This window comes from Diceros bicornis, chromosome 12 (genome assembly GCF_020826845.1).
Source record: "Diceros bicornis minor isolate mBicDic1 chromosome 12, mDicBic1.mat.cur, whole genome shotgun sequence".
NCBI classification, from domain to species: domain Eukaryota; kingdom Metazoa; phylum Chordata; class Mammalia; order Perissodactyla; family Rhinocerotidae; genus Diceros; species Diceros bicornis.
In genome coordinates this window covers 24,065,087-24,077,258 of record NC_080751.1, presented here as the reverse complement: position 1 = coordinate 24,077,258, position 12,172 = coordinate 24,065,087, and the positions used below count along the sequence as shown (strand labels likewise).

The 12,172-nt window shown below is 37.5% G+C and overlaps 1 protein-coding gene across 9 annotated transcripts in view; it reads right to left on the bottom strand.

Moving 5' to 3' along the window:
- The window catches only part of WDPCP (WD repeat containing planar cell polarity effector), a 381,979-nt gene that overhangs the window by 343,559 nt on the left and 26,248 nt on the right, over positions 1 to 12,172 (bottom strand). For 7 of the 9 annotated variants that reach the window (XM_058551107.1, XM_058551115.1, XM_058551116.1 and 4 more), the window contains exon 2: positions 2,551 to 2,660. The exons of 1 other annotated variant lie outside the window; for it this stretch is intronic. Coding sequence is in view for 1 of the 8 variants with exons in the window: in XM_058551109.1 (XP_058407092.1) it covers positions 2,551 to 2,561 (11 nt within the window). In the remaining 7 variants the exon portion in view is untranslated. Of the gene's footprint in view, positions 1 to 2,546; positions 2,661 to 12,172 lie in introns of all 9 variants that reach the window. One more of the 9 variants, XM_058551111.1, reaches the window with a different exon arrangement.

The window sequence follows — 12,172 nt, the reverse complement described above, 5'->3', positions numbered from 1 at the left end:
ATTTAGGATAAAAGTGAGAAATCTATGAAGAAAAGCAAGAGAATGATTAACTCAAAACTCAGAATGATGCGATGCTGGCCCCGTGGTCCAGTGGTTGAGTTTGGTGTGCTCCACTTCAGCGGTCCGGGTTCACAGGTTCAGATTCTGGGTGCGGACCTACATCACTCGTCAGCCATGCTGTGGCGGCGACCCACATACAAAATAGAGGAAGACTGGCACAGATGTTAGCTCAGGGCAAATCTTCCTCAGGGAAAAAGAAAAAAACCTTCAGGATGATGGTTATCTCTGGTGGGGAAGGAAAGGAATGCAATTGGGAAGGGACCTATAAGTGGTTTCAAAAGCATTGGTAATGTTCTATTTCTTAAGCTGGGGGGCAGGTATTATTAATTTTTTCTCCTTTATGCCTCACATGTTATGTATTGTTTCACGTATATCTAGCTAGAGTTATACTATGTCATCTATGCAAAAGGAAAGATCCAGCTGGATGGGGGGAAGTCCAAGGAAGCAAAGTCAAAAAACAGATGGGAAGGACCAAAGATTTTAAGTGTTATCTTACCTGATAATGAACACCTGCCTTTCTTATGTCTATATCTTTGGTGCTGGGGGCCTGGACCCAATTTCCTGACTACAAACATTTGCTAATTCACATGGACAAGGGATAAGTGGGTGGAGCTATCACTAACATACAAAAGCAAAAAGGTAGTCTTAAAAAAAACTAATAGTATATTTGATAACTACTACCCCCAAAACTCTTCACCTCCGTGACATTTGCTAGATCCTTTAGATGTGGCTAGAAAGCATATTTTCAGTTTAGTTAGCAGTCCCTCAGAGTGGACTACCTGACTGCAACAGAGGAAATACCCCTATGAGCAGTTCAAAACGACCCTCTCACACCTTGTAACTCAAGCGTCTCTATACAGTTATAACCACTCAAGATAACCCGTGAAAAGGGGTGAAGACAAGACTGAATGACTGACTCCCCACCCCTCTGTTAGTAGGGCCATTTTTCACCCGTTAGCTCAATACTGAGCAACTAAAACAAACTACAAAAATAACCGGGTGCTGAAACTAAGATCACAATTATCTACAATTCTCATTTTCAAATTTTGCTTTTAGCAAAACATGATTAACTTCATTGACTTGATGCAAACATTACAAATGTGAACTTATAAAAACATCTATGTAAATAAAATATCACTTTATTTATTGTATACTATGCAATAAAACGAAAATTTTAACTTGGAAAAAAGGTTCTTTGCTATTTAACACAAAAAGTTTGAAAACATAACTATATCATGTATAGCCAAACAAAAATGGCAGAGAACAAAAATGTGGAGCATTTTTATGAATCTGACACACAGAAGGCATTCAATAACTGTTTATGTCCTTCCTCACCAAACAGTAGCCTGATTTTTCTTTTTTCCCCATAGCCTTCATTCATCTCACCAACTTTTCCCATGATTTTCTTGGTCCAGGCTATAATAAGCTCTTGTTTTCCAATCAGATATACTGCAAGAGGGGCCATGAAAGTAAAGGAAGTGCTAAGGGACAAAATAAAGCCAAAGGATGAAGAATTTGGGATGGATAGGAATTATTCGCCTTAGGTATTGACCAGGGAGATACATCTAGGTAGATGATCATTATCAAGTTTACATGGCAGAAAGTGAAGTGTGTATATTATATATGGGGAAAATAGAACGCCAAGAACATTAGAAATAGGAATTGAAGATTTCTCATATTTCATATTTTTAACAAATACTTTACCTTTAATTTAGTTTTATTCATATACCCTACTTTATTTGCAATATGGTGGTCATGAAGCTTAACTCAGGTTTCATTTTCTAGGGAAGTATAATATAGTAGTTAGGAGCACAAGCTCTAAAGTCAGGCATCCTGGGTTCAAATATTGGCTCTGCCACTTACTAGCTATGAAACCTTAGGTAAATTATTCAATACCACTATGCCTCGCTTTCCTCATGGTAAAATGGAATAACAGGAACTACCCTATTCAGGTTGTTGTAATGAATAAATGTGATAATACATGTAAAGAGCTTAACACAATACTTGACACATAGCACTCAATAAATGTTAGCTATTATAATTATTTTTTACCAGAGAATTTCTGCATTATTTCAGTACATTTACAGGCTGCTGGTAGTTTCTACTCTACCATTTAAAAATTATCTTATGGTTGAATATCTAATCACTTAAATAAATTTGTACCTCTTCTTTGAAATCTGTATTCAGCTGCATGCCTTCATATTGAAAACTGCTGACCTCATATTTTAGCAATACCTCTTTGCATTATTTTTTAGTGGTTGCTCCAGGGATACCAACATACATCCTAAAATTTTCACAGATAATTAATATTGTACTACTTCACATAAAATGCAGAAACCTTGCAATTCCCCTTCCTCAACATTATGCTATAACCATCGTATGTATTACATCTATGTATACTATAAACCTCACAATACAATGTTATAATTTTTACCTTAAACAGTCATATATGTTTTAAAGAATTTGGGAGAAATAAATATATTTACCCACATATTTCCCATTTCTGGTGCTCTTCATTCTTCCAGAAGATCCAAGTTTCTGTCTGGTATCATTTCCCTTCAGCCTCAAGAACTCCTTTTTGCATTTCTGGTAGTGCAGGTCTGCTGGCAAAAAAACCTCATTTTCTTTTATGTAGTGTTATTCTCTTTTTCTAAGTGTTGATTCTTCTTCAATTTCTGCCTGCTTACGGTCACTCTCCAGTGCCTTCAGAGAGTTGTTGGGTTTTTGTATTTTGTCCAGAATTTACAATGGTTTTCTGCAGGAGGATTAGTTCAATATGAGCTACTCCACTATTACTAGAAGCAGCTCATATTTTAAGATGCCAGAAAAGTTTTAAATATTCAAAGGATATTCTTGGACACGTGACCATAAGGTAAAAGAGAGACTATAATACTTCGAAATGATAAATTCATAGTTATTGCTATTATTCCATAAATTGATTCATGTGGTCTATTATGTTATAATCAGCAACCTAAATTACATCAGCATTGCTTCTATTTTTCCCACATACAATACATACAATTCACTTTGTCCTATGTAAACTTGATAATGATCATATACTTAGAAACATAACCATGTACTTGGTTGTTTCTTTTACTAGTTAGAGTTTTGTTTTGTTTTTGTGTGTTTAATAAACAACAGAAACCAACTGCAGCTAACTTTAGGAGAAAAGAAACGTATCGCCAGAAAATTCGGTAAATTACAGAATCAATGGAAGCCTAGAGAATCAGGCTCCAGAGTAAACGAAAGAAGGCAAGGTCTGATGAAAATCTGAAGCCATATATTCAGGTCCCATACCCCTTGGAACCCACTGAACACTCATCCCCACTCTCCACTCCTATACTGCCGAACTCTCAACTACTCAGTAGCTGCATCATCTAATCTAACTAATTTAACATCCATCACTCCCTTAAGAGTCAGTGTCCTGGGCAGGACTATCTGATTGGCTCACAGTCTAGCTGCCAGGGGTAGATGGGTAGAGCCTACCTGACCATACTTGGTCTTCCCCCAAAATGAGAAGGGTATGCAACTGTAAGTTAGTTCTAATATATTATTATTAATTATAAAATGGAAAGTAAAAATAATTGTCAAGGGAGCAAAATCATACAATATGAGGATTTCATAAAAATAATATGTCATGCTTGCTTCTTTCATGGTTCAGTGCATCTAATTATTTTGGAGTTAAAGTTATACCCAACTTAAAATCTGATATACAAAGCTCTCATTTATAAAACAAATAAGGCAAGGAGGAATTAATTCCATTAAAAGAAGATTCTTGCTTTTCAAAAGTATTAATTGCTGGATTCCTTCAAATAGCTGTGTCCTCCATCACAATTAAAATAAGATTAGATTTATAAAAACCCTATTTTCTTCTACTTTCTGAACCACGACACAGGTTTTAACCATTCAACTTCTGCATTTATACCTAAGACATCATATTATTGATTTACAACTTCATGCATTCTTGGGTGCCCACCCTCACAGAATTTACATGACTAAACTGAAGTAATTGGATGGATATGAAACAATTTCTCTCTCATGACTACTAAAATCAAGGTAATATAAAGTACCAGAGAAGGTACCAGTATTGAACAGTAAGGAAAAATTTTGAAAGACTGAAATTTAATGGGTGTCTTGGCTAGCTCAGCCATTTGTCTGTCACTGACTAGGCTTTTTTATAACTCTGTAGAGAGAGAAGTTAACGTGTAGAAAATTGATAGTAATACAAATGATTCCTGTCCATAGAAATGCAAATAGGTCCTGATTATTGTCCAGCAGATACTGATACAGATTACTGATAGAAATACAAATGATTCCTGTTCACAGAAATGCAAACAGGTCCTGATTATTGTCCAGTGGACACTGATTAGTTTTGCATTGACTTTAAATTCATTTCAGCATTCCTTAACTATAAATACATGGTACTTAAACCGGTGGCAATATCATATTATTATTAATTAATGAGTTGAATAAAATCTTTGACACATGTTCATTTTATATTTGTATAAAAGTCATGATCATATTCTTTTTAAAAATTTACCCTTTAACAATAGTCTGCTTAGTACACGGCTAAAATTAAACACACACAACTGCCACCAATAATCACAGAACAACCTTAAAAAATTTGGCAAAGGAGTACCGCTTAGAAAATAACTGCTGTAACTAAAAACACTTAGGATCATTGGCATAGTAATTATTTCTCTATATTACATACTAGAAATGTACTGTTCTCTATTACAGACAGTATGTCTGTCTGTCTCTCTCTATATATACACACACACACAATATATAAATACACACACACATATATATACTATATAGTATATAGCATATATACTGTACACTATAAATATCTTATGCAGTATATATATATAAACTTATACTACTATACCTATATATAGCACACAGCACACAGTACGTATATCTGTATGCATATGTGTATATATATGCTATAGACAGCATAAAAAGTGAGAACTGTCCTAGTATTAAATGGATGATCATTTCCATCACTTAGAATAAGAATCCAGAAAACAACTATGAATTCTAGACTCCTGTATTTTAACTCTTCACCTAGTTGTTTATTACAATGAGGAGCACAATTCATAATTTGGCATCAAGAGTTTATTTTCTTTTTATAGGCACACAGTTAAGTAATTTTATCTTTTCAATTAAACATAGGTTAAATGTCCACTAGTTAATAGCTGCCTTACAATCAACTTATAATAATAATAAATAATAAAGTCAGATTTTCACAGCCAGAAAAGACCATGTTCTTTTAAAGTCTTCACTATAAAGTAGTTCCACAATTCAGTTTCAAATATTCTTAAAGTTATTTCAAATAATAGTAACCAAAATGCTTTTTAAAAATCCCTTGGCAATGGGTTCTATTCAGCATGGTAACTTAATTCATTTTAGATGCATATTTCAAACTTTTATATTTAATCCTACCTAGAGAGTAATTTCCAAAGTGATATTTCCTGAAGCTAAAACCCAGACTTCATGTCTCTAGAATAATCTTGCCTTGTAGTAGTTTTAACTTCAGTAAGTCTATATGCCCTTCCCAAAGTAGTTCTGGCTGGCCTGGGCTTGTTGTAAATAGTTGGTTCAGTCAGACAGCTTTTTAAATGTCAACACACTTAACAATTCACATGATGTACAAGGAAAGTATTGTACTTTAAAATAAAGATGCATTTCCTCTTGTGAAATTAATTTAATCATTTGGGAGAGTCTGCTTAAATGGAATGGGATAGTTCCATGTTCTCTAGAAAAGAAGTGAGAGGGTATCTCATCTCACTTTTCCCTCCCTTTATCTCATTTCAAGCATGAGCTACAGATCAAATGTTTTATGTATGACAGAAAGAGAAACAAATCATTAAAGGATGTAAATCTGCAAAGTCTAATAGTCATATCAGCCTGTGAGATTCCCAAAAACTGTTCTGTATTTTTAATATCTGAAAATAATCAAATAATTTATGTTAAATACAAATTTTCCAAGCTCCCTAGTACACTCTTTCTAAAATTTTAAACAAATATACTTGATATGAAAAATAGCATTTTATCCAAATATCAAATATTATACTGAGTATCTGAACAGCAAACACAAACAGTCCTAATCCCAATCACAGACTACGTTGTGAAATGTTAATGTATTTAAATTTTTTAATTATACATGGAATTAACTGAAATACTGCACTTTAAACAATTAGTTATTAATATTTCAGTCATATTAAATAACAAGAACACACAAACAAGTGATACCCAATGCAGGAAATTTTCAAAGGCAAATTGTACATTGTGGGAAATCCAGTTTTGGCTTCTGGAAAATGTTAACTGCAAACACTCTAGTCTACACAGATATTCACAGAAGTGCTGAATAGCTCTTTTAAGGAAAATACGAAATGATGATGCCCTAATAAGAGAAAAGTATAATGAAATATGCTGAGTTACATTTATACTTCTTAATCAGGCCAAATTAATAAGACAGACTTAATTAACAGTCATGGATTCACAATATTTTTAGTGACTAATACATGGTATTAAATTACTGAAAATCCTTGTCCTAATTTTGTACCAATTTTTAGCATTATCATTATTTAAAATAAATTAAAATAAAAATCACAATATTAATATTCTGAAAATAACTCAGAAAGTAAACCACTTAGCTTACAATGCCTATAAACAGAGTAGGGCTCTGTTCTGGCAAGATGAAGAACCAGTAAGCAGATACACATTGCAAATTATATCCACAGTTAGCCACTTAGGGAAATTGCCCTCTCCATAACCCTACTACAAAGGGAGCTAGCCACAGGATATTCCAGGAAAAGATATAATACGTGTTCTGAAAGTCATGATCTCTCTCTCTCTTTCTCGAACTCTGGAACTATGGATAGACCAGACAGTTAAGAGCAAGAAGAAAAGCAGCAAGATTTAAAAGGTCTGGTTATTGGTGGATCTGTGAACTCCTAAAGCTAGATGGATAGTTAGATAACCAAGAACCCATAACTTTCTGAGATTCTAGAATGGCCTATCAGTTCTATTCTCCATGAGGCTCACATAATTGTCTTATTTGTTCCTGTTGGGGGGAAAGGAGAGTGGGATTGGAATCTCACACAGTTGGGCTTTTCCTGGGTTCCTCTGAGGTCTTGCCAAGTGGCTGAGATTTGTCTTTTTCTTATTATTATATGTATCCCTACAGTATAGCTTCCTACTACAAAACATCTGAGGTGGTCTCTATTCCTAAAAAACCAAGAGTGATAAATAAAAGAACTTCTGTTTTTATTTTTGCTCATTTTCTCTTATTAAGTCATGCCAAATTAGAAAAAAATTATCATCAATTACTTAAAGAAAAATAAACCCTTAATGTACTAATACAGTCCACTGAATAAAATAAGAATCCATTACCTATACTGATTAGATAGATAGATTAGATAGGTAATTAGATATTATGGTAATATTATGATATAATAAGGTAATATTACGATATAATAAGAAATATATATTTGATCTTCATGCCTGGTTCCTGGCACAAGAGCTTCTAACACCCTTGGAATTTCCTGAGTGATAAGAGTGCCTTTGGTATACTAATGAGATGACTCTTGGCTGAGTTGCTCCTAGATAGCTTCAGGATGGGTGCTGGTCACTAGAAAGACCAAGGCACGATTAGAGGGTTGGAACTTTCAGCCCCATCCCAGGATTTCCAGGGAGAAGAAAGGGGGTGGAGATCGAGTTAATCAACAATGGCCAATGATTTAATCAATCATGCCCACATAGTGAAACCTCCATAAAAACTCCTAAACTACAGAGTTTGGAGAACTTCTGGGTTTTTAAGATGTTGGCGGATGACATGTCCAGAGAAGGAATGGAAGTTCCATATCGCTTCCCCCATACCTTGCCCTATGCATCTCTTCCATTTGGCTCTTCCTGAGATGTATCCTTTATAATAAATCAGTAACAGCAAATAAACTGTTTTCTTGAGTTCTGTAAGCAGTTCTAGCAAATTATTGAAACTGAGGAGGGGTTGTGGAAACCTCTGATTTATAGCCAGTCAGTCAGAAGTATGTGAGGCCTGGACTTGCAATGGCTCTGAAGTGGGGACAGTCTTGTGGGACTGAGCCCTTAACCTGTAGGGTCTTGCTAACTCCAGGTACTTAGTGTTAGAATTGAACTGAATTGTAGGACACCCATTTGGTGTCTGCATAAAACTGGATAATTGTTTGGTGTAGAAAACCCACATATTTGGTGTCAGAAGTGTTGGTAGTAAGAGAGATATAGATAGATAGACAGATAGATAGATAGATAGATAGATAGATAGATAGATAAGAAGGGAAAACCTAAACTTACAGTAGAATGCCACCTAATGTTGAAGAAATGACAGACTTGGAAAAGCATTTTACAATCATAATAATAACTGATTGGGCAAAAATCATCAATGATGCTAAAACTATGGGTTAAAGTTTGAGGAAAACAGGATGTTAACGTAATCTCAAAGTATGTCCCCACTGATTAATTATTAATTACAAAGGGAAAAAATGGTAATTTTATAGTGAAGAAATCTGGTGAACTATATCTTAATCAAATGATTACAATTAACATCACAAATAATATGACAAACTGATGTGAAACCCTGATAAGGCCACATTTATGTACTCTTCCTGCAAAAATGCATAACCTGAATTTAACTAAGAGAAACTTCAAACAAACCCAAATTGAGGAACATTCTACAAAATAACTAGCCTATACTCTTCAAAAATGTCAATGTCATGAAAGACAAAGAGGGCTAATAAACAGTTCCAGATTACAGGAGATTAGACATGACATCTAAATGTAATGCATGGGAGGGGAAGTCAAGACAGCGGCGAGAGCAGACTCGGAACTCACCTCCTCCCGTGGACACAGCCAATTTACAACTACTCGTGGAAAAATTACCCCTGAGACAGAACTGAAAACTGGATAAGAGGAACTCCTGCAACAACGGACAATCCTAACTGGGGTAGAAGAGGCACCGACTCCCTTCTGGAGAGGAAAAACGCCGCCTTCACAAGCCGCCAGCTTCATGGCCGCCGGGAGCAGCCCACAGGTACGCAGCCCTCCCTGGAGGCGTGGGGCCCTGAGCCGGGGAGCGCCCCCGCTGTGGGCATTTTGTGGACCCAGCACAATCGAGACCAGCGGCATAATATGTGACTTTGCCTGCTACTAAAACACTGGGGAGTACCCCCAGAAAACCCGGTTCACAAAGAAACTGAAACCGGCTCTTAAAGGGCCCGCACGCAAACTCACCCGCTTCAGAAAGCATCCTAAAATCACCAGAAAGAAAGGTGCACAGTGCTTTGGTGACAAGAGACTCACCTAATAGGCCCTGAGTGCATCTCGGTGAGAGGTGAGACCTCTCCAGGGACTGGGACATTGGCGGCGGCCATTGTGGTGGCCTGGTGTGGGTGTGCTGACACAGACACCATTGGAGTTCTCCCTGAGGCCTGCTAGCCCAGGGTCTGCCCCACGCGCTAGAGCACCGATTTAATCCAGCTCAGCCAGGGCAGGCAGCCCACCCTAGAGACTGGCCCAACCCAACAACAAGCCCTCAAGCAACTTGTGGGCCTGCATAGATTGGTTACTGGATTCTCTGCAGCCTGGCAACTGAACCGACTTTAGCGGGGCAGGGTGTGCACAAGGAGCGGGTGGAGAGTGTGGGGCGGTGGCGGAGTGTGTGGGGCTCCCGCCGTGGAGAGACTGGGTCCGCTTGGGGAGGTCGGGACACTCACACAGGGCAGGACTGTGTTGACTGTGTGTGTGGACCTGTGGGCGGCAGGGCTTGTCAGCTGCAAAAGACTTGTGCTTCTCAAAGACCCACATCGGGGTTTGCCCCACCTTCCAAAGCCTGAAACAATTGGGTGCTCCTGTGTCTGAGGCCAGCCCCACCCAGCTGCAATCCTCAGAGAGCTGACAAGAGACCTAATAGGCTAGAGGCTTACAGCAATTGTAAGGCCCTGAGCCTAACAACCTGCCACGCTGGGGGCCTACTCACTTAAAAGAAATAGTGCAACACAAATGTGGTGTTAGAACTTGCAGCCAACTGTGCTGGGGCTCCCCACACCAGATAAAGAGACTGAAGGGCCCACAACAACTACAAGCACCTGCGCATTACAACAGCTGGCCAGGAGCATAACTCGGCCTTCCTGGGTGCCTACAGGGACAGCAAACAGGCCACAACAGAAGGACACACGTAGCCCACATAGGGGTCACGCCTGGAACATTGAGAACTGAGGGAAGCACACTGGAAGGCTCCTAAGGCATCACTTGCATAAGGTCACCTATCCAAGAGCAGGAGACGTGGCTGACCTGCCTAATACATAGACACAAGCACAGGGAAAGAGGCAAAATGAGGAGGCAAAAGAATACATTCCAAGTAAGGGACCAGGACAAAACCCCAGAAAAGGAACTAAGTGAAACAGAAGTGAGCAACCTACCTGACAGAGAGTTCAAACAAAGAGTGTTAACGATGCTCACTGATGTGGGGAGAAGAATAGATGAACTCAGTGAGAATGTCAACAAAGAAATGGAAGATATAAAAAAGAACCAATGAGAAATGAAGAATACAATACTGGAAATGAAAAATTCATTAGAGGGACTCAAAAGCAGAGTAGAGGATACAGAAGAACGGATCTATGAGCTGGACGAAAGACTAGAAAAAATTACCCAAGCTGAACAGGTAAAAGAGAAAAGAATTAAAAAGAGTGAGGACAGTCTAAGGGACCTCTGGGACAACATCAAGCGCACTAACATCCGTGTTATAGTTGTCCCGGAAGGAGTAGAGCGAGACAAGGTGGCAGAGAATCAATTTCAAGAAATAATAGATGAAAACTTCCCCTAACCTAAGGAAGGAAACCGATATCTGGAGCCCCAAACAAGATAAACCCAAAGAGGCCCACACCAACACACATCATAATCAAAATGTCCAGAATTAAAGATAAAGAGAGAATCCTAAAAGCCACAAGAGAAAGTCAAGTTACATACAAAGGAAACCCCATAAGGCTATCAGCTGACTTCTCAGCAGAAACCGTACAGGCTAGAAGAGAATGGCACAATATATTTAAAGTGCTAAAAGGAAACAACTTACAGCCAAGAATACTCTACCCAGCAAGGTTATCATTCAAAATGGAAGGAGAGATCAAAAATTTCCCAGACAAGCAAAAATTAAAGGAGTTTGTCACCAAGAAACCAGTGCTACAAGAAATGTTAAAGGGACTGATTTAAGGGGAAAAGAGAAGATGACAAATAGGAAAAATTATCTATTTCCATGATAAGAACGTAATGGATACAAATGCACAAAAAAGAGGTTAGATATGATATCAAAAACATAAAAGGAGGGAGGAGGGGAGTTAAAGAGTACAGCTTTCAGACAGAGGTCAAACTAAAGTGACCATCAATTCTGTATAGAAGAAGAAAGGAACAGAGAAGGACTACTAAAGCACTGAGAAAAAAAAAAAAGTTAAAAAAGGGCAGTAAGTACATACTTATCAATACCTACTTTAAACGTCAATGGACTAAATGCTCCAACTAAAAGGCATAGGGTGGCTGACTGGATAAAAAAAACAAGACCCATATATATGCTGCATACAAGAGACACACTTCAGACCTAAAGACACTCACAAACTGAAAGTGAAGGGATAGAAAAAGATACTCCACGCAAATGGCAATGAAAAGAAAGCTGGGGTAGCAGTAGTCATATCAGACAAAATAGACTTTAAAAAAAAACTGTAAAAAGAGACAAAGAAGGGCATTACATAATGATCAAGGGAACAATCCAACAAGAGGATATAACACTTGTAAATATCTACGCACCCAATGTAGGTGCACCTAAATATATAAAGCAATTATTAACAGACATAAAAAGAGAAATAGACAGTAACACAATAATAGTAGGGGACTTTAATAACACTCCACTTACACCAACAGATAGATCATCCAAACAGAAGATCAATAAGGAAATATTGGCCTTAAACAACACACTAGAACAGATAGACCTAGTAGATACATACAGAGCATTCCATCCAAAAACCGAAGAATACATGTTCTTTTCTTTTTTTTTTTTAAGGTTTTTTTATTTTATTTATTT